At 41.0% G+C, this 23,468-nt stretch overlaps 1 protein-coding gene across 4 annotated transcripts; it reads left to right on the forward strand.

Annotated features, from left to right (window-relative positions):
• Positions 1-59: 59 nt before the first annotated feature.
• On the forward strand, positions 60-23,398 carry matr3l1.2 (matrin 3-like 1.2). Of its 4 annotated transcripts, none has more exons than XM_071534455.1 (22): positions 60-123; positions 1,207-2,224; positions 2,666-2,727; positions 2,888-2,926; positions 4,439-4,542; positions 5,279-5,334; positions 6,511-6,627; positions 7,642-7,767; positions 8,772-8,936; positions 10,754-10,878; positions 12,184-12,619; positions 13,327-13,527; positions 13,742-13,841; positions 14,662-14,678; positions 15,201-15,323; positions 16,517-16,645; positions 17,691-17,819; positions 18,255-18,385; positions 19,042-19,387; positions 19,883-20,015; positions 21,420-21,535; positions 23,094-23,398. In XM_071534455.1, exons 2-22 carry the CDS (start codon positions 1,415-1,417, stop codon positions 23,172-23,174), a joined length of 3,546 nt encoding a protein of 1,181 aa, XP_071390556.1. In that variant the 5' UTR covers positions 60-123; positions 1,207-1,414; the 3' UTR covers positions 23,175-23,398. The 4 variants fall into 4 exon arrangements, with proteins under 4 accessions (XP_071390556.1, XP_071390559.1, XP_071390560.1 ...); XM_071534458.1 differs by having other exon boundaries at positions 5,282-5,334; XM_071534457.1 differs by having other exon boundaries at positions 93-123; positions 1,210-2,224.
• The last annotated feature ends 70 nt before the right edge of the window (positions 23,399-23,468 follow it).

Below are 23,468 nucleotides of genomic sequence, written 5' to 3' on the forward strand. Positions count from 1 at the left end.
CAGCCCGTGCTGCCGCAGACAACAAACCGCGGTACTCTGTCACTCTTGCCTCGGTGCCTCACTGGTGCCATCGCAGTACGTGCTGGTTAGTTTAGCAAACTAACTACACATACGCAAGCTAAGGTAAGAGTGCAGTTGTGTCATGATATAGTTATACAACATAAACTAGAATAAATAAAATAACGTTGCACAGCTATTACTGACTGTAGGGTGAATACCTTTGAGCTAAATTACCAGAGAACGTTAGCTAGCGAGTAGCGACTAGCATTACCAGCAGGCTAATGCCATAACTAGTCGAGATAAGTTAGCTTCTAGATTAGCGTTAGTATAATTTTACTCTTTTGGTTGTCTTCAGTTCGTAGTTGTACGGTTTCATGTATCGGATAACACGTTTGTGCTTAATTTGAATGTTTTGCAGTAAGTTCAGAAACATTAAACTCGTGCAACATTAGCTAGCTAAGCATTAACGTTAGCGTAGCTGCTTGCACAGTATAGGCCGGATTGCATGGATCCTCGATTTGAAACTTAAAGCACAATTTGCACCACAGTGGAGCTTCTCTAGATATTCATTTACCAGATAACGGTGTACTGTCCAAATCCCAGTTTAGATAAGCATCGTTTCTTTCATGCAAATCACAAGCTAACAGGCTGCAAAACAGGTTGAAATCAGGTCAGACCCAATCTGTTACTGTCAAGGCCTCCGCTTCTCTCAGTGCAATTTGACACATTTGGCTTCCTTCACGTCTCTATCAAGGCGTCTGTCAGCCCATTACCTTTTCACAGAGTGATTCATATATTGGCATATTCTACAATTCATATCCCGATATTTGACACTGACATTGATTTCAAGAGTTGTTCTTTCTGAGTGAGGATGGTTTCAGTTATGATCCATCACCTTCCGGTCACATCAATGTCCTACAGTTCATTTTGCATCTTCTTCCTCCTTGTCTGAGGTGATTCTGAGTCTTTAGCCTGTGTCTCTTTCTGTCACTGTCTCCTTTTCTTCCCTTCTTTTCAGTGCCTTTAAATTGCCTCTCATGTTCCCTTTGTAATAAGTCTAGGCCTAAGTCTATTCAGTTGACTTATTTTTGAATTATGGTCATTTTCTTGCGTTTGCTGTGGATCAGTGCTGTTGCCTCTCCATTTGCCTCTGTTTTCTTTGTGGAGGCAGCATTTCAAGAATGTCTCTACCTCATTGTGTTTCAGCAGAAATAAGACATTTCCCCCTGAGGAGAGGAGCAGTTCCCCTTGACTTAGACTGATTTCACTCTTTTCAAATTCACCTGACAGAAGAAATCAATCTTCCCCCCCAATCCTTTAGAAAAATAGACATTTTTTTGCCGCCTGCTTTGATCCGTATCTTGAGTCATCTGAGACGTTTTGAGGCCGGAGAGCAGATCCAGCTTGTGACGCAATGTCTCAGAAGAACCAATCAGACGGCGGTCAGAAAGGCTTTGCCGTGGGTCGCGGGCTCCTGGCCGCCGCAGAGACCTTGAACTTCAGTATGAGCGAACAGCGGTCCGGCCCCGCCGGCCGACCGATGGGGGGCATGGTGTCAGGCATGGGGGTCGGCGGCGGCGTGGATGGCCAGGACTGTGGCTCCCAGATGTCCCGGCGTGGCGGCGGCAGCCATCTTGGCAGCACCATGAAACTGTTCGCCAGCTTGGGGCTGTCGCCTGCCGACCTGGACGCTCTGGCTCAGATCCCCGAAGAGAACATCAGCGTGGAGACGCTGCCTCAAATCCTCATGCAGCTGAAGAGCCGCAAGGGGGACGCAGGAGAGCGGCGCATGGCGGCCAACCCCCGGGATCTGCCTTCCATGTCCTCCGAAACGTCCTACCGAGGCGGCAGGGAAGACTGGGACGACATGCACATGGGGAGAATGGGCGGTCCTTCCATGGGGCAAGCTTCGGCCCGAGCCCAGCACCCCTCGGACTTCGGTTACGGTTCCATGCAGGACGTCTCCTCGGCCCGGGGGTACAATTTAGATTACGGCAACAACAGCGGCGGCGGCGGCGGGAGCAGAGAGCGGCAGTATTCGGAGCTTTCCCACCGCGATTCCTACGGTGGGCTCGGCATGGGGCCCTCGCCGTCCGACCCTGTCTTTATGCAGAGGAGGATGGGCTCCCCGTCACACGGAAAAGTCCAAGACTTCTTGGGAGTCATGCCCCCCATGTTCCCCCATGTCTGCTCTCTTTGTGACTTTGATGTGCATTCCACCATGGTGAGTACCGTCCAAACTCCTTCCCTCCTTTTCCTCTTGGACTAACTTGTTGTAAATGTTCACATTCATTGATTCCAATCCAGACACTTGAGCTCAGCTCATGTTTTGTCTTCAGTCCACTTCAGTCCAGGTGCATTTGTAATCTTCCCTCATGTTCTCCACTGACTGGAAATCCAATTTGCACCATTTAATTGACCTGTTTTATATCTTCTTCTAGTCTATATGTCTTCATTTTCTTACACATACCACTCAAAAGCTTCAGGAATATACAAATAGAGATGGATCTCTTAAGCTTTCAATCAGCCACATATCTTTAACATCTTACAATTATAGATGGAATGCTTTGAAAACTAGTTTGGGGGTTAATTCCTGTAATTCCTATATTCAGTCCTGGGAAAAACCGTCTGTGCAGCTTCAGTAATCCTCTGTTTGTTAATTTAGGAGTGGAACCAACACACAAATGGGCTTCGCCATGCTGAGAACCGAAGGCTGCTGCTGGAGATGTAAGTCACTGAAACACACTGATACAGTTTTAAGTGTTGTGGTGTTATGGTAAATAAATGCGTACTCTTTCGAATGGAGATAAATATTCATGTTAAGATTCAGTATCAGGAGGAAAGGAGGAAGTGACACCATTGGTAAATGTTCTCCTGCTGTGTTTAGGTATCCAGACTGGGACCCTGGTATGGCCTCCAGCAGAGGGTAAGGCACAGGCACAGACTCACTCACTCACTCACTCACTCACTCTGATCTCACTCTGATCTCACTCACTCACTCACTCTGATCTCACTCTGCGCTCACTCACTCACTCTGATCTCACTCTGATCTCACTCACTCACTCTGATCTCACTCACTCTGATCTCACTCACTCACTCACTCTGATCTCACTCTGCGCTCACTCACTCACTCTGATCTCACTCACTCTGATCTCACTATACCTTGTCTTTAATGAGTAACTTAATATCAAACCCAAACCTGTATAAAGCCTAGGGTTGCAAAATTCCGGGAATTTTCAAAGTTGGAAACTTTCCATGGGAATTAACAGGAATTTATGGGAATTAACGGGAATTTATGGGAATAAACAGGAATAAACCAGGAATTTACTAAATTGAAGGTATGCTCTTAATAGGGAACTTAAATATAGTTGGGGAAAATATATTTTAGCATAATCCTGACTAAAACAACCAGATATCATGCAAGTACAGTTGAATATCTATGCTATTCCTCAATCACATGCACACATAGCACACTGCTTACTGCAGGGCTGTTGAGGCCACGCCCCCTACATGCACTGTGCATTCCTGTGCATTTTTGTTAATTTTTGAATGGGTTGGGTTGGGGGGATGAGTAATATTTAACTCAACATTCATGTTTTTGTTCTTCAATGAAAGAATTGATTGTTCAATAAAATATTTAAAACTTGATAAAGTTCTACTTACAAATAAATCTGCTTTAATTGTATTATTTTGGATGGATGTCTGCTTATAACAAAACAAATATTTATGCTTGGATATGATACCTTTCCATTAAATTACCCTCAATTCCCAGTTAATTCCCATAAATTCCCATAAATTCCCATAAATTCCCATAATTCCCATGGAAAGTTTCCAATTTGGAATATTTCCAAAATTCCCCAGCTTAACTTCCCATGGAAATTTACCGGAAACTTTCCGGAAATTTACCGGAAATTTTCCACCCCTTTGCAACCCTAATAAAGCCTGACATCTAAAGGTAAAAATCATGCTACTGAAATTGCCATCTGCTATTGTCTGATCTTTGGTGTCAGGTGATGATGTCATCTTCTATAGAGTACAACAGATGGTGACATCATCACCTGGCACTAAAGACCAGCCAATAGCAGATGGCTATTTCAGTAGCATGCCATTTACCTTTAGATGTCAGGCTTTACACAGATTTGGGTTTGGGGTTTAGTTTCTCTTTAAATACCAAATTATTTGTTTTACCTTGGTATAATTAAGGTGAACCAATGAGAGCAGAGCATGGTGGAGACGATTGGTCGATTGGTCTATCTCACACCAGTGGTATTGTTAGTGCTAGTGTTTCTCCAAATTATTTCCCATAAGTGTTTTGTTGTCTTTTATGTTTTAGAATTGTGAAACAGTGTATGCTGAAAAAGAGATATAAATCTCAGTGTGACTTCCCTGATTAAATAAATAATAAACTGAGAGATTAACAGTTTGTCTTGTCTCCCAGCGGGGGGTCTCATCTCCTGGAGACACCCAACCTGTCGGCGGGGCTGCTGGGACCGGCACCCATGGCTCCAGGCCAGTCAGCAGGCGGCATGCCCTCCAGCTGGGGTAAGGGAGGCCAGCTGGGTCATATTTATGTTCCTCTGATCAGATTATTTCCATCAGGGTTCCTAAACTTCAGAACAACTGAAGACAAAACTGGAAACTCGTTCTAGAAACTTGTAATTAACCTGTGGTTTGTTTTGCTGTCATTATGCTAAAGTAATGTTAGTTTGTTTTCTGGGAGTCAAATATGGTTTCTGAATTTCTGGATTCTGGCTGTTAACAGAGTTGTGGAGTATCATGGAATATTGAGCTGTGTTTTCCAGACAGGGAAAGTCATCTATTAAATTCTCTGGGGAAGTCAGGGAATATCAGGGAATTTCACAAAATGTCACCAAAGTAGGTTTGGTCATAATCGCATCATTTTGACTGCGGACACTCCTGTCATGTTCGTTTCTGAAACCAGTATGAGCCAGGTGAAAGACTCGGCTAGGACAGTAAAACCTGGTCAACATGTCCTGGGTTTCCATAATCTAATCAGTGCTTGTGAAAGGAGAGAACAGAGGCGAGAAGAAAGAAAAGTTTCATTGTGATAATTAGTGACCAACTTGTCTAGGATGCATTGCATATAATCATATTTATCATATGAACAAAAAATAGAGTTCCTATAATTACAGAATTTGCCTGTTCTTTATTGTGCCATATTCATCTGTATTGTACCTTATTTTATCCTGTACTATTGTAATATGTGATGTTTTGAATCCTATTCTAACATAATATAATATGTATGTTTGTGTCCCAGGAGGCGGTGGAGGTCCCGGTCTGTCGGGAAAGAACCAGTCTCACTCTGGACCCAAGGTCAGGCACTGTGCTTCTGTTACTGTATTAATAAATTAATATATGATTATATTTATTATTAATCAGTTGGATTCATTGTATTTCTGTCTTTGTCAGATCTGCACTTACTTTAGCATCACTTTTACTTTACCTGGATCCTGTCTGTTGAAATATTCATGAAGGCTCATAACTGAAGCAACATTTCCTGTCTCTAAAGCAGTCAGTCGACACTAAAATCATTTATCTGTACATCACTGGCTGTTGGTGCTAATGCTCTGGTTTCTGATGATCCAGTATTGAAACTGGTCTGTTCTTTGGCATAAGGCTGCACATTTACGACTAAAATGATAACCCAGATCATTTTGATAGATATTGCCATCGCGATTATTAAGCATAATCATTAGCCGCTTATTTGGGCAACCAAATTATTTTATCACACTTTTTGTAGTTTATATCATCACCGTGTCTGTTTTCAGCCTCAAAGGTCGTTCTAAACAAAATACAATTAAACCAAACGATTCTTTATGGACAAAATTTACAGTTATCAATTGTGGCAACTGCAATTATGATCAAACTACAATCAAACACAATTTATTGTTAAGCTCTAGCTTGACAGTGTTGCTTGGTTTAGTTTATTTGATGATTAAAGACATGTCTCTTCTAGGGCTGCAACTAATGATTTTTTTCATTGTCGATTAATCTGTGGATTATTTTAGTTGTTTGGTCTATAAAATGTCAGAAAATGGTGAAAAATGTGGATCAGTTTTCCCAAAGCCCAAGATGACGTCCTCAAATGTCTTGTTTTGTCCACAACCCAAAGATATTCAGTTTACTGTCATAGAGGAGGAAAGAAACCAGAAAATATTCACATTTAAGAAGCTGGAATCAGAGAATTTTGACTTATTTTTCTTAAAAAATTACTCAAACCGATTAATTGATTATCAAAATAGTTTGCGATTAATTTAATAGTTGACGACTAATCGATTAATCGTTGCAGCTCTAGGGGTAATGCATTAATTACATGAGGTCCCCATGTCATACTAGTCCCGTGCGAATAGGACTTTGCTCTTCCTTCAGTCCTGTTCGGCTGGTCAAATAGTGAACGTGTCTGGTGGGTTTTGAAACACACTGTGGATAAAACAGTGAGTTCCCCCTGTGCAGAACAGCAGCTGAGCCGAACGGTGTTTTCCTCCTCAGATAAGAAGCAGAGTCGTCGTGGCGAAATACGACAGGAAGCCGCTCAGCAACAAGAGTCTGTTCTCCTTCTGCGAGCCGTTCGGCTGCCTGAGGGAGCATCTGGTGCTCAAGAACAAGGTACTGCAGCCACACATCATCTGTGCTTCTCTGCACTGGGTCACATTCAACTTTAAACCATGGAAACAATGTTAGTAGGGATGCACTGATATATCGTCAGACATCGGTACATCGGTATCGATCGATATTGGCGTTAAAAGCAATGTCAGTATCAGCTCGATATGATTTTAACTGCCAATATTTCGATTGTGGAGTTGTTTTATTGTTTTATTGTTTTATTTAGGATCCCCATTAGTTATTACCGCAGTCGCAACTATTCTTCCTGGGGTCCACACAAAAGACAAGACAAGACATTCAAACATCACATAATGCACAATCCACAATATCAACAAAATATAATAAAAATAACAAAAAAAAAAAAAGTTCTCTCACATTCATAATGTCACCTCAACAGTAAATGGTTAAACTAAATAATAGAATAAGTAAACTAGGTATATATCAGTATAACTGCCCAATACTACTAGTGCACAGTGAAGCATTACCTAAGTTAGCACCACAAATATAATCAACCTTCACATACAGAATATCATATGTAGCCTAAACTGATTTCTTTCTGAATGATTGCTGTTCTTAATTTCTTTTTAAAACCGATCTTACTAGTAATCTGGGTTAAATGTAGTGGTAGCTTGTTCCAGTTTGACATAGCCCTATACATCTATACAGAAGACGTATAGACGTATAGAGGTATATCATTCCACTAATTCTGTGCACATTTGGAATTCAAATAAAATCAAATATTATTGGTCCCTGTAGGGAAATTGGGATGTTATATCAGGAAATAGCAATAGGATACAGTAAAGAAAAATCTATTAATATTCAATATTTATCATGTTCATTTTATCAGAGTAGGTGTCACATTTCTGTGATGATGGACTGTCATTTTAGAGTGAAACTGTGTGACATTTACACTCTGAATTTAACACCAAATACAAAGTGAATTTTCTGCCTGTTGAACTGATGTGTGTTGACGTTGACGGGTTCCTTCTTCTTCTTCTTCTTCTTCTTCTTCTTCAGGCGTTCCTGGAGATGGACACGCACCAGGAGGCTTTGGACATGGTGAACTACTACCAGCAGCATCCGGCCTCCATGTACGGCAAGCCGGTCACCTTCTACCTGTCCAAGGAGCTGATGGTGATCGAGGTAAAGACGCCGGCTGCACCGCCACTAGAAAATTTGCCATATTTTAGTTACTGTGTGGAAGTGTGGGGCAACACGTACATGAGCAACATAAAGCCATTGTTTATATTACAGAAAAGAGCAGTAAGAATTATTCATTAAGTGGATTCAAGAGAACACACCAACAGACTGTTTATTAAGTCAGGACTAATGAAACTTAAAGATTTAGTTGAGTTACAGACATTATTAGTTATGTACAGGGCAAAAAGCAGAGTATTACCAGAAAATTTACAAAAGTTGTTTGTTTTTAGTTCAGAGGACGAGGACCATAGAAGGAAATAAAATTTTAAGCATCAGTATGCACAGTCCACTTTAAAGCAGATGTGTATTTCAGTTGTTGGCGTCAAACTGTGGAATTCTCTACAGAATGATTTAAAGGGTTGTATAAATATCTTTCTGTTCAAATGTATAAAGAAAGAATAATTAGACTATATGAAGTTGGTTGATGGTAATAGGTTTCCTTAGTTGATTGTGAATTATTGTGTATGTCTTTTGATTCTTTTTTATTTCTCATGTTACTGTAAGTATTGGTTGTTAAGTAACTGTAATTGACAGATCATCTATTTCTATTTTTTATGTTTTGAGTAAGGGGCAAAATATGATTTTCTTCTCCCTGCTCCTTTTCGGTCATGGAATGTGTAAAATGAGTTGTTTTGATTGTGAATTGCTTTTTTTTTTTCTTTTCTGGAGCTGTGCATTACCATGAGCGGAACAAATAAATAAATAAAATAAATAAAAAATAAAATGGCATCATAAAAGCCGTCAGAATAAGCAACAGCTAAAGAGGAGAAAGTGAAGATGAAGATAGAGAAGTCATTTTTATCAGTTTCACTCGGTCTTGCTCTTATGCAAAGCCGCAATTTGTAGAAGTTAAAAGATACAAATATAAAAACTCAAAACTGCTGATGAACGTCTCCTGGTCTTGGATGTGTCTGATGTGTTCTGTGTTGTTTTTCCACCTCTAAAAGAAAGACGACCGGCCGGGAAACAGACCCAGCAGGGAGGTCAAAGGTCGCGGCAGCCAGGTGATATTCTTCTCCAACCTGCCGAGGGAGGAAGAGAAGAAGATGGAGCTGCTGACCGTCGCCGGACGCTTCGGCACCGTGGAGAAACACCTGTTCTTAACCGACGAGGTAAACGGAGGTTTTTTTTCTGCTGTTAAATCAAGAAGTATTCCTGCTTTTAATGTGTTCTAGAGATTTGAGATTAGGGTTGCAAAGGGGTGGAAAATTTCCGGTAAATTTCTGGAAAGTTTCCGGTTAATTTCCATGGGAAGTTAAGCTGGGGAATTTTGGAAATATTCCAAATTGGAAACTTTCCATGGGAATTATGGGAATTTATGGGAATTTATGGGAATTAATGGGAATTAATGGGAATTTATGGGAATTAACTGGGAATTGAGGGTAATTTAATGGAAAGGTATCATATCCAAGCATAAATATTTGTTTTGTTATAAGCAGACATCCATCCAAAATAATACAATTAACAGATTTATTTGTAAGTATAACTTTATCAAGTGTTAAATATTTTATTGAACAATCAATTCTTTCATTGAAGAACAAAAACATGAATGTTGAGTTAAATATTACTCATCCCCCCGACCCAACCCATTCAAAAATTAATAAAAATGCAGAGGAATGCACAGTGCATGTAGGGGGCGTGGTCTCAACAGCCCTGCAGTAAGCAGTGTGCTATGTGTGCATGTGATTGAGGAATAGCATAGATATTCAACTGTACTTGCATGATATCTGGTTGTTTTAGTCAGGATTATGCTAAAATATATTTTCCCCAACTATATTTAAGTTCCCTATTAAGAGCATACCTTCAATTTTGTAAATTCCTGGTTTATTCCCGTTTATTCCCATAAATTCCTGTTAATTCCCATAAATTCCCGTTAATTCCCATGGAAAGTTTCCAACTTTGAAAATTCCCGGAATTTTGCAACCCTATTTGAGATTCCTGTCATTATTTGGAAATAGTTTTCTTTTCCACGGATGATTTTGGACACAGAACCTTTTATTTGTAAAGTAGGTTCCTGTTCCCTTCCCTGCACTATTTTCAAATCTTTTACTATTTAACTGTTATATTGTCAGAGGTGGGGACTCGAGTCACATGACTATAACTGCTTGAGACTTGACTTGGTGCATGAAGAGAATACCTGAGACTTGACTTGGGTTCTGGTGACTCGGGACTTGACTCTGACTTGTACTCTGATGACTTGAAAAGGTTTCTAAAGTCTTGACTTGAGATCTTGTGTTTGTGTAAATGACTTAGATTGAAAGTGATGAGATTTGTTCCAGCAGACGACTGAATTTAAATTCTGTTTTCTGAATTTGTATGGAATGATTGAATTTATTGAAGTTGAAACTGATTATAGAAATCAAACTCATGATGCTCTTACCAAGTTTTTATCCTATTAAAACCATATTGCATTGAAAAGTCCTAGATATTTAGTTTTCTTTAAGATATTAAATTGATACTGGACTCTTGATTTGTTCTGACTTGATGTTGGTGTTCTACATTTAGACTTGAGACTTGACTTGAGACTTGTGCCTCAAGACATGAGACTGACTTGGGACTCGAGCAAAGCTGACTTGGTCACACCTCTGTGTATTGTTATAACCTGTTTTGTTTGCAAAGATTACTAAAACTGTGAATATTGTATTAACCGTGTCACATCTCTGACTCCCTTTCAGTATTCAGTTATTCTGCATCCTTCTGAATTGGCCTGTCGTATTAAATAAAGTGTAAATGAAACTAAATCTATGTTGAAACAACACAAACCCATTGAACTGTAAATACACATTTATACCGCGACACAAACACTTCGACTTTACTGACATCAGAGGCTGAAAATACCAAACTTCCCCGCAGGAATCATTAGAGAAAAATCCACCCCAAAACACAAATGTTGTAACTCTGCTCCCGTCTGTCTGTCCGTGTCATCCAGGCGTTCGTCCAGCTGGGAACCCCGGAGGACGCCGAGATGCTGGTGAAGTATTACACCGTGAACCCGCTCACCATCAAAGGCCGGCCGATCCACCTCAACATCTGCACCAAGTACAAGACTCTCAAGTGAGTACGGAGCTTCGGGAAACGCCCCAGAGAATCCACATCACCTTTAATGCAATATTAATGCCTGAGAGTGTGTTCTTTACTGGTTCACTACTTAGCACAGGGTTCCTACGCAGGTCTGGAAAGTCTGGAAAAGTATTAAAAATGAATTTGATCATTTCCAGGTCTTGAATAGTTTGGGAATTTGAAAAAATGTCTGGAAAATTATGGAAAATGTTGCGGTTCAGGTCCGATACACACATAATTCTAGCTTTTATGTTGTTGTAGAGCCACTTTGAGTCCACAGTTTTTGTTGATGTGAAGAATAATGTTCAGATAGAGGGACGCTCTTATTACCCAGCCGCTGTCAGCATGCATTATATCAAATACCCACCAACATCAAATCCGGTCAAGAACATAGGGACTGGGAAATATATGGAATTTTAAAATGGAAACCGTGTAGGAACCCTGCCAATCATCTCACATATTCTGATATTTGTCTCTGTGAAGAACAATCTTCATCTATACAGTGATATGACCTAGTTAGCAGGGGCAAGATGTCTATCTGCGGAAATCATACTGAACACCAGACAAAACCTAAACCATTACTGTACAATAATAATAATAATACAGCTTCATAGTTTCAGTCAACATGATAGCAGGTTTTCAACTCAAGCCTGGAAAATGAGTTTAATTAATAATATCCAGGAGTCGCAAAAATTTGGCAATTCACAAAAAATGTCTGTCATGTAGAAATAAATATTGTTGTTCAGTATTGGTATGTATGACTTTCACATCTTACACTGCCATTTAGATGTTGTTATAATGTGAACAAACGCAAACAAAGCAAATTCTGGCAATATGTTAGAAAAAAAATGAAATGCTGAAATCCAGCCGGAGGAAACTTATGCTGATGGAATGAAGAAAATAATAAGTTTACCAATAATTGTAAATAGGCAAAAAAAAGGTGGGAGACAGGATTTTGACAAAGCAGATTTTGCCAATATATAAAAAAACAAGTCTCTTTTTTTTTTTTTGCCTATTTACAATTATTGGTAAACTTATTATTTTCTTCATTCTATCAGCATAAGTTTCCTCCGACTGGATTTCAGCATTTCATTTTGGGTTTTTTTAACATTTCATTTTTTTTCTAATATATTGCCAGAATTTGCTTTGCTTTCAAAATCTGCTTTGTCAAAGTCCTGTCTCCCACTTTTTTCCGCCTATCTACAATTATTGATTAACTTATTACTTTCTTCATTCCATCGGTGTAAGTTTCCTCTGACCGGATTTCGGTGTTCAACCAAATTTATAAATGTGTTTCAGTGTGAGCCGCAGACTGGGCCAGGGCAATTTTGGAGGAAACAGCCGCGGGCGGAGGAGCAGCGGAGCGACCGCCTCCTCCTCCAGCTCAGGAACCAAATCCTCCTCCAAGAGCCCCGCCTCCAAATCCACCTCCTCCTCCTCCAGCGCCAAGACCAAGGAGGAGAAGAAGAAGGAGGCGACCAAGCACGCGGCGGCGGAGGAGAAGCCGGGGTCAGAGGAGGAGGTGGCCGGGGTGATGGAGGGAGAGGACGGAGGAGAGGAGGAGGAGGAGGAGATGCAGGTGGAGGAGGAGGAGGAGCAGGGGGAGGAGGAGCAGGGAACAGACGGAGAGGAGGAGGGGAAGGAGGAGGACCGAGCCTCGACGCCGGCGGAGGAGGCGGAGCCAGCGGAGACCGCCACCAAGCCGGTCCAGGAGTCCGGCCGCGCTCCAGAGAAGGTGAGGAAAAGATGATGATAACAATAGAATAATAATAATAAACTTTATCTATATGGCACCTTTCAAAACAAAAAAGTTACAAAGTTAGTTTGATTGATTCCATATTTATTGTAGAGTTGATCAACACTACACTGGTTGTGTATGGGAAGAACTGAACCTGAACTGATTCTAATGAGACATTTTGATTGGATTCCACACAAGTATGCAAATATTCTACTTATTATAATAATTATTATTATCCTGAGTTTCATTGGAGAGTTTTAATGTCCCGTGATGTTTCAGATGCTTTCCACTCTTGACAACAATATAATTCTTGGTAGAGCTGCAACGATTAATCGATTAGTTGTCAACTAACTTCAGTCCAAAATGATCAGTATTTGCCTTCAGAAACCCATACTGGATGAACCCCAGTTTAAAAATAACATAACCCGACAATTTAAACACAGAACATGCTATGTAGAAAAGCATGAAAGATAGAAATGAGGTGCAGCTGTACGAGGGGGTGCAAAACAACAGCAGTAGAACATACTGAGACAGAAGAAACAAATGAAAAATATATATTTGTGCATATTTACATGAAACCCAACTATTACAATTTCAAAAATACACAGGAGCCAATGGGAAAATAAGCCAAAAAAAGACAGACTTTTTGATGGGATTTTTGAAGTAACTGCATCTGAAAATGAAAATATATGAAACGTATGCAGGTTCCGGGTGGTGGTGACATCACAGAGGAGGCAGACGGAGGCGTGGGCGGGGCCAAGGGCGAGCCGGGGGCGGGGCCAGAGGGACGGACGGGGCCGATGGAAGCCGAAGCCTCGTCTGAGGAGACGGAGGCGAAAGACGAGCCGAGCGCCGAGCCGGGAGACGGTTCAGAGATGAACGAGGGAGATCTACCTGAAAATCTGGTATGAAAACCGACATGGAGAGACCAGAAATATGTTTTGGTGTCACAGACGTTACATTACAGAATCTGGAAATAAAAGCTAATAAGTGACTGTTGCATTATCCGTGTCTGTTGGACTCATCGTTTGACAAACCATAACAGGAATGATGTCACAAATATGAATTATAGAATTGGAAATAAATCTGATCCTGCTGTTCTTGTGTTGTGTCTGTCAGGAGGATCTGGACTTCCTGGAGAACATGGAGGACTTCGTGACTCTGGACGAGCTGGCGGAGGACGAGGACGAGTCGCACGCCAATCGCTCCGATCCCGTCGGTAAAGATCCGCCTCGTTTAACCGATCAGGGCGATCGATCGGTGCTGATGATCATGATCAGGACAGACTGAACAGCTTCGTCCCAAACTGAGATAAAGAAGTTCTGGGATGGAAGTAAAACTCACTATTGAATATCAAGTTTTTTGATATTTTTTTTTTGCCATTTACTTACAAAAACAGTGAAAATGCTAAAAAGTATTTCAGAGCATGTAATCATGTTTGTTTAAATTTTGAGAACTAAAAAGGAAATCCACACTCTCAAAAAGATTTGAATCCTAAAATTACATGATTTAACCTGCATATTTTTTTATTTGAATCAAGATATGAGAGTGCAGATTTGCCTTTTTTTTATTCTTGAATTAAGCCTATTTGAAATCAATGCAGCAGAGAAGCCTTATTTTATGTCCAGATTTAGTTTTTTTTTACAAACGCAATTTTCTTTTTTTTTTACAACGCAATATATAACTTTTTGAAATGTAAACTTTCAACTTCTTGTCTTCTGGCCATAGTGGCTGTTGAATCCCAAAATTTACCAAGCAATGGAACTGTTCTTAATAGAATTGGACATTTAAGTCTGTTCTTAATAGAATTGGACATTTAAATCTGTTTTTAATAGAATTTGATATTTATATGATTGTTGTTTAGCTGACAAAGTGGATAAAGTGTCTGGTGTTAATGTCCCATCCTGGTCATGATGATGTCATCTTCTTTAAAAACCAAAACGATGCTTCTACCTGCTGTCAAAATGAAGCTTACAACTAACACTCATCCTTTCCTGTGTGTGTGTGTGTGTGTGTGTGTGTCTCCCTCTTCCCTGCAGACAAGTCCAGGAAAGGGGTATGTATCTATAACTTCTGTATCACATAATACTTTTCTATACAGTCGGTCATTTCAGCCACTGTCCTACCATTTATCTCCTCTCCTCTCCTGCTCCCCTCTCCTCTCCTTGTCTCCTCTCCTGGTCTCCTGTTCTCTCACCTCACCTCTCCTCTCCTCTCCTCTCCCCTCTCCTCTCCTCTCCTCTCCTCTCCTCTCCTCTCCTCTCCTCTCCTCTCCTCTCCTCTCCTCTCCTCTCCTCTCCTCTCCTCTCCTCTCCTCTCCTCTCCCCTCTCCTCTCCTCTCCTGTCCTTGTCTCCTCTCCTCCTCTCCTCTCCTTGTCTCCTCTCCTCCTCTCCTCTCGGGACACACAAACACACAGACTGCTCTCCAGTTATAGTAGTGGGATAAAGAGCGCCCTCTCTGGTGTCTCTGCTGTAGTAAATGTGTAAAAATCTGAGCAGGAGCTGAGATATTGCGGCTGAGAGTGAAGTCTGTCCTGTTTTCCAGTTGTTTTTGTTTACGTCTCTCTCCTCTCCTCAGGGGATGCGGGTGGTGAACGTCGTCGGCTTCAGGCGAGGCTACGGCTTCCTGAACGAGCTGCTGGCGCTCGCCAAGCCGTTCGGGGAAGTGGTGAAACACCTGGTGCTGGACCTGAGACCCGAGGTACACCGGCCTTCATGTCCAATTATTTTATAGTTTCGTTAAAAAAGTTACTCCTCTCTCTGTCTCGGGTTCTACAGCCAAAATCTCCTTGTCTCCTCTCCTCTCTCCTCTCCTATTCTCTTCCTCTCCTCCCCTTGTCTCCTCTCCTTGTCTCCTCTCTCCTCTCCTGCTCTCCTCTCCTCTCCTCCTCTCCATTCGTCTCTTCTCCCTTCCTCTCCTTGTCTCCTCTCCTGCTCTCCTCTCCTCTCTTCTCCTTGTCTCCTCTCCTCTCCTTTCGTCTCCTCCTTGTCTCCTCTCCTCTCCTATTCTCTTCCTCTCCTCTCCTATTCTCCTCCTCTCCTCTCCTTTCCTCTCCTCCTCTCCTCTCCTCTCCTCCTCTCCTTGTCTCCTCTCCCTTCCTCTCCTTGTCTCCTCTCCTCTCCTTTCGTCTCCTCCTTGTCTCCTCTCCTCTCCTATTCTCCTCCTCTCCTCTCCTTTCCTCTCCTCCTCTCCTTGTCTCCTCTCCCTTCCTCTCCTTGTCTCCTCTCTCCTCTCCTGCTCCCCTCTCCTCATCTCCTCTCCTCCTCCTCTCTTCTCCTTGTCGTCTCTCCTCTCCTTTCGTCTCCTCCTCTCCTCTCCGTGTTTCCTGTCCTCTCTCCTCCTCTCCTCATCTCTTCTTCTCGTCTCTCTACTCTGCTGATACTTTACTTAAGTAGAAGTAAAAAAGTGTGTGATTTAAAATGCTCAGAGTAAAAGGATGGATTCTTTTCACTGGAAACATTAGAAACGACAAAATCAAGTGCAGAAACAAAGTAAAGTCAGATTCCTCTTCTCACTGTGAATGGATCCACAGTTTGTCAGTTTACGTTGATCCAGTTTCTGCTGCTGATGGAGAGACACACAATCTGTTCTGTGATGGATTGAATTAAGTAAAGTAAAAGTAAAATTACTGACGTTAAAATAGTACACTTTAAAAAAGTACAGAAAAAAGCGACTCATCAGCCATGGTGATATTTAGTCCAGGCAGAGTTGGAAAGTAACATAAATGAAAGAAGATTAATGTTTAGCCTTTGTGTTATAATTCAGTTTTTCATCTTTGGCTTTGAGGCCTGTGTGTCCTGGATAAAGCCTTTTCTACTTGAGCTGCACTTTATTTGTCACTTTTCAGCTTGATAGCTTGTGGTGTGCATCGCTCTGATTTTCTTTCCCAACAGGCTTACCTGCAGTTTGCTACAGAAGACGAAGCCAAAGCGATGGCCAAGTTCTACAACAGCAACGTGACGGCGTCCGTCTGCGGCAGATCAGTGAGGATCAGCCACTCCATGACCTACCCCACCATCCAGGTGAGGAGACCCACCTGCCCTGCTCTGTTCTTCCTCTGCTCTTCTTTTTTTGGCATGATTTTAAGTTTCAGCTGGACATTTATAGAGTTGAACAATTAATTGAAATTTTATCGAAATCGCAATATGGCCTACTGCAATTTTCAAATCGCAGGAGGCGCAATATTTGTTAAAGGTGAAATGTGTCAAAACACCATTTTAAATGAAATATTGTGGTGCTGCAGAGATGTCCTGGCCTACACATCATATTCTACAGACTTAAGAAAACATCTTTGTTTGGTACAGATCCCTGCAAAAATCACACCATAATCATTTTAATACTTTTTTCAATGAAAATGAGAATAATGATGTAAAAATTATCATTCCCTCTAATATCGCAAATCATATCGCAATTGCAATATCAGTCAAAATAATCGCAATGAGATATTTTTTCAAAATCGTTCAGCCCTAGACATTTATGTGTTGAGTGAGTTTCTCGCCCCCTGGGCCAGTGAAGCCTGTTAAAACCCCATGGTTATGATTTCAAAAATACCTGGGAGTCGATGAGAAAATAAGCCGCTTTTCTAAATTACTGAAAAAATGAATTTTTGTTTGGATTTTTCAAGTAACTGCCTCCGAAGTTTATTCACAAACTGAAATGTGTAATAGAACATGATTCAAAATTCTCTTTATTGAAATTGAATGCATTTCCACAACTCCATATATTGATCATGGAAAGAGTTGACCTTTTGTTTATAACCTCACCTAATTAATTATCTAGTTTATTGGTAATTTTTTAACAAATCAACAAAGATTTTTATTGTGATCCTCGGTCTTAAAACAGAAACACTCAGTACATCATGACAACTCCCTAAACCAGGCAAATTACAACTGTTTTTAGTTTTTATGTTGTTTTTTTTGTTCTTTTTAGCTATTTAACCATTTCTACCTGTTTTCATACTGTCTTGTCTCTGATGTTGTGAGCCTGTGGGTCCGTTTCCATATTCATTGACATTATCGTTGTCATTTAATCTTTCATCCGTTAAATCCGGTGTGTTTCCCCCTGCAGTGCGGCTCCAGTCGAGTCGTGTACATCGGTCAAATCCCCAACATCAAATACTCGGACGAGACGGTCCTGAAGCTGGCAGAGCCTTTCGGGAAAGTGAGGAAGTATTTCCTCAACCGGATCAAGAGAGAGGTACTGAAACTTATCTCAACTATTACTACTCTGGGAAACAGCCATGGCAGTGATAAGGGGAAAAATAATCTTACTTCACCAAAGAAAGAGCAAAAACTGGAAAGAGAACTTGAGGAGAGAGTAGGAGAACTGAATGGTATACTAGCTACAAACCAATCTGATGACTTAAAAAAAGAACTAACAAATTACAAACTTAATAACATAATTTCTCAATTTCTCATACAGAGGCTAAAACATAACTACTTTGAACACAGTGACCAATCAGGAAAATGGGAGGAACTAGGGAACATAGTCTCTGTTTTCGTTTTTTTGGGGTTTTTGTTTCTATCTTTTGTTTTTATATATGCGAGGTACTGCAGCAAAACCTCTTCTACCCAGCGACGGCCGACAGGAAGTTTTAAAATTCTCTGCTGAGGTTCGTTTTGTGTCTTCCAGTGTTTCGTTGAGATGGAGAACGCAGAAGACGCAGAGAAAATGGCCGAAGTTTACAAAGTGACCCCGCCGAAAATCCAAGGGAGGCGTCTGAACGTCTACGTCAGCAGGAAGTACAAACAGCTCAAATACGGGTGAGAAAACACACCGGAGACTTTTTCTGCTCTAAACATCTGGGCGGCTACTAAAACGGGGAAAGTGGCCGGTGAAGTTTTGGTTTTACGAGACAAAAGTTAATTTCCTTTCCTACTGCTTCTGCCCACTAACTGCTTTCAGACCATCATGGGACACTAAAACTCTCCAGTGAAACCCTGATGATAAAAAGAATAAACATATTGATGCATACTTTCTGATCAAATGTCAGTTTAGGTCTTCTCATAGACAACCAGTGTAGTATTGATCAATTCTACAATAAATTTGGAATAAAGGACAATATCAGCAAACCAATATTTCTGTCTAAAGCCCTGTTCGCACGGGACTAGTATGACCTGGGGTAAAAATTCCACCACAAATTACCTACCATGTTTCGCCAAACACAGAGGTCATGTGATAATATTATTCCCGTGCGAATCGGCATCTCGGTGATTTGGGGTCGTATTTTTTTTTTTTTTCTCAAGGTTTTTTGTTTTCTCCGCGCCTTTTTTTCTTCCTCTCATCCGGGGGATAATGTCAGTAAATTCGAGTAAAATACAGACTTTGCTTATCCCCAGGTAACACTAGTCCCATGCGAATAGGGCTTAAGCCTAGTTTGTGCTGAGAAGAATTGCCCCTTCTCTGTCTGTCCGTCCAGACACCGGCGTCCCACGCTGCCTGAAGACAAGAAGCCGTCGAAGAGAGAGAGCAGCGGAACGCCGGTCAAATCCTCCAAACACACCGACGAACCTCCAACCAAGAAGGCCAAGGAGGAGGAGGAGGAAGAGGCAGAGGAGGAGGAGGAGGAGGAGGAGGAAGAGGAGAAGACGGACGTGAAGGAGATGGAGAAGGAGAAGGAGAAGGAGGAGGAGAAGGAGAGCAGCGAGGCGACCGGCGCTGAGCAGAAGAGCGAGGAAGAGTCGGCAGAAAAAGAGACGAAGGAGACGATTCCTGAAGCGTCTGATCAGCCGAGCGGCTCGGACAAGCAGAAGAGCTGTGATGCTGTGAGTGACACATGGAGGAGGAGGAGGATGATGACAATGATGATGATGAAAACACTCATATATAGGCTGTAGGGCTTTTTCATTATCATTTTTTCGATTAATCAACTATTCATTTAGTCTATAAAATGTGAAAAATAATGACAAATGTCCATCACAGTTCCCAGAGTCCAAAGTGATTCTTCAGATTTCTTCCTTATTCTGACCAGCAGCCAGAAAACACAAAGCAAATATTAGAATTTATGAAGCTATAACAAACAAATGTTTGGTATTGTTACTTGATAAATGACTAAAACGATGACTCGATTGTCAGAATTGTAATAGATTAATTTTCTGTTGATCGACAAAATGATTGACTGAGCGTTTCAGCACTAATTGACTGTAAACAGACACCAAAATGAAAATACACACACCAGTGACACTCTTTCACAGTGTGAACAAAATGGAAGGTTTTGCAGCAGGTTTTTAAAAACAAAAAAAATGTTGTGCAAATTGCAGGAGGTGAAGCAGCAGGAGGAGGAGGAGGAGGCGTCCGCGGGTCAGAACGGACAGACTGAAGCTCCGCCCCCCGACACCAAACCCAGCGCCGCCTGTCTGCCGCTCGCTCCCTACGAGCCCAACAGGCCCATCGGTGAGGAACAGGATCTGAACACATTACATTGGTGTTTTATTCTGTTGGTTTTGTAACTCTACATTGTAATAGAATATTTTGCTAGAAAATGTACAGGGCAGGGTTTCCGTTGAAAAACTGGTGCCGGTCCACGGTGTCCTGGAAGATTTCAATGTCCCGGACAAATGGGAGAAATTCCGGTCAAATATTATCTGTGTTTATTGAGCTTAAAAACAATTGATAGGCAGGCTATATAAAGAATAACATCATCAAGGCATGTAGATTTATAATATTTTTTATTGAAAAGTAGGCTACTTTTGCTTATACATTATATTCCAAATAAAATAAGTCCCGTCAATAGACTCACGTGCATAACGCTATCTCTCTCAAACACACACACAACGTTACCATGCAAAATAGAAAAATAGGATCCTCTACTATGAAAATTTGCACTTTATTTCGTTCCTGACATGTATTTTGTTGCCAACTTGCCATATGCTTTCACCATTACGCAATGCCAAATGTGCAATGTACATGTCCCGATAACCATCATCACACATTGCCAATTGCTAAATACGCAACCGACAACCAAGAAAAACAACACAGTAAATATGTCATGAAAATAAACTGCAAAGGCATCTTACCTTCACCCGACACACACACACATCACCCTTGATTGGTTAATACATTACGCTACATTCAAAACAATTTAGTAAATCCTCCCCAGCTGTGTCTCATGTCACTTAAATCAACTCACATAGTGCAATATTTATTATCACTTTACTGAAAGAGACTCAAAGCTTCTCGTCGGGAGCAGGTGGGGAGACAGACTGGGAGGAGAACTCAACCTGTTGCTGTCTCAGTAAAACAAGGAGCACAATGTTCCAATAATTGTGCTTGGAGGGAATTATTTTCACCGGACATTATGACCGGAGAGATTTAAATATGTCGGACTTCAACAGATTTTCCCGGTAAAAAAACAGTAATTACCGGATAACGGAAACCCAGAGTAGTGGGTATAGTAGAAGTAATAGTAGGTGTAATAGTAGTAGTAGCAGAAGTGGAAGTAGTTATCTAAAAGCAGAGCTTACAAAGAGTTTCATAAAAAGGCATAAAAACAAGAATAGTAAAATAAAAGATAAAAATCAGCAAGTGTTCAAAGGAGAAAGTGGTTAAAAAGTAAAAACATAAATGAAAGATTAAGTGGCAAAATCAAAATCATGACATGAAACTAAGTTTATGAAATATGACTCGACTCTCCACAGGATCATGAAGTTTATCTGTTTCTGTGTGTAAATGTTTCATCTGATGTTTCTGTGTGTAAATGTTTCATCTGACGTTTCTGTGTGTAAATGTTTCATCTGATGTTTCTGTGTGGAAATGTTTCATCTGATGTTTCTGTGCGTAAACGTGTCGCCGCTGCAGGTGTGGAACACGTGAAGATGGGTTATTACTGCCGAGTCTGTTTCCTGTTTTACTCCAATGAAGAAACGGCCAAGAGAGTTCACTGCAGCAGCCAGGCGCACTATGACAAGCTGCAGGTGAGGAAGACTGCTGCTCATCACAATCACTGTGTTTATATAGCTGCACTCTGAGGAAGGCTGTGTGCTGCAACCATAAGCCTTATTCACACGGGACTAGTATTACCCGGGGACCTCATGTGATTTAGAAATTACCCCCCCCACATCTGTGTTTCATGCGGCGCACGGGTTAAGCGAAGTCTGTATTTTACTCTAATTTACTGACATTATCCCCCGGATATGATGTCAAGGCTACCACATAATAACTGTTGAGCCTGTTGAAAGATAGAAAAATGTTCCTTACCGCATGCTGCCATGAATGTCATCCATCTCGTCATCTTTCGAGATTTCACTCTTCTGATGGATTCGAGCTTGAATGGTTCTCCATGCTGTGTAGCGAGATGAGCCTCCTGAATTTGCACCCAAAATGCTGCCAAAACTTTCATTTATAATTTCCAACGCAGCCTCCATAATTCTCGACCGGAAAAGAGGCAGAAAAAAAGGCGCGGAGAAAAACAAAAAAAACCTTGAAAAAAAAAAAATACGACCCCAAATCACAGAGATGCCGATTCGCACGGGACTAATATTATCACATGACCTCTGTGTTTGGTGAAATATGTTAGGTAATTTGCGGTAGAATTTTTACTTTACAAATTACGGACATGGCAGATTCGCACGGGATTAAGATCACAGACGACCTCAACAATTATTACAAATTACTAGAGGTCCCCAGGTCATACTGGTCCCGTGCGAATAGGGCTATAGACTGTATAAACAGATGGCCTGCTATTGGTCCAGAATCGGCGACCTGTCAATCACTCGGAAAACAACCCCATGTTATAACAATTATATCCCGTTAATAACAAAATTATTTTGGAAATCGCCATACGGACGCACATTAGAAGAAGTGAAACTAGCTACTGAGACCAAAACTTATTGCTGAAATTTTTTTTTGACTTAATATTTTGAGTGAGAAGTTGGGTTGTGGTCTGTTGACTTGCATGGAGTTTGGAGTCTTTTTGGAGCCGGACTCTAGTGGACGTTAGAGGAACTGCAGCTTTCAGCCACTTCCTTATTGGCTTCAGAATTCACCCGTGGTTTTGGCCGCTTGGCTGCAACGCATCAACGCTGTTAAAACATTTTTAACATGTGTATGCGTTAACCAATAAAAAGGCTTTTTACTAGGGCTGTGAAACTTAACACGTTCATTTTTGCTATTCATTTGAAATGTTTAACCAGTGTAAAAAAAAACAAAAAACGCTATTGGTTCTGATAGACTGATCTGTAGTTCACGAGAGTCTGTGTTTTCAATTAAAAGATGCCATTAAACAACAGTATTTGATTTAAAATAAACTTCCTTTCTGTTGATTCTACATTAATTTGGTGATTCTACATTTAAATATCTATGATTACAAGCTTCAAAAAGATTGATTAATCACAGCAAATTGTGTGATTGATAAGTAGATGCTTTTTTTTATCGATTCACAGCCCTACTTTTTACTTTTTGTATGGGAAGAGTGCCTGGATATGTGTTTTTCCTGCTGCAACATAACCTTCCTTCATGTTCCTTCTCTTCCAGAAACATCTGGAGAAGGAGCAGGCCAAAGCACAGAGCAGCAAGAAAGTGAAAAAGACTTCTTCTTCTTCTTCTTCTGTGTAACGAAGGGTCAGTTCAACATCCAGAACGCATGGAAACAACCCGGATTTAGTTTTTTTTAGTTTCTCCGTTTCCTCCAGGACTGGATCAGCTGTTTTTCAGTTCACTCACACTAAAAGGAAAAAGGACGTTGAATGTGTGGCTCTGAGTCTTCTCATGCCTGAATCTCATGTTGATGTGTTACTTCTGTTTTTAAAAAAAAAAAAATAAACACAGAAAAATCCAGTTTCCAGAGCTTTTGGGCTTTTTGAATGTGATGCTTCGTTATTTGGGAACAATTACACTGAAACATCACTA

This window comes from Centroberyx affinis, unplaced genomic scaffold, assembly GCF_046629955.1.
Source record: "Centroberyx affinis isolate AG114_WGS23_722 - 3 ecotype Tasmania unplaced genomic scaffold, CSIRO-AGI_Caff_v1 ptg002551l_1, whole genome shotgun sequence".
Classification (NCBI taxonomy): Eukaryota; Metazoa; Chordata; class Actinopteri; order Beryciformes; family Berycidae; genus Centroberyx; species Centroberyx affinis.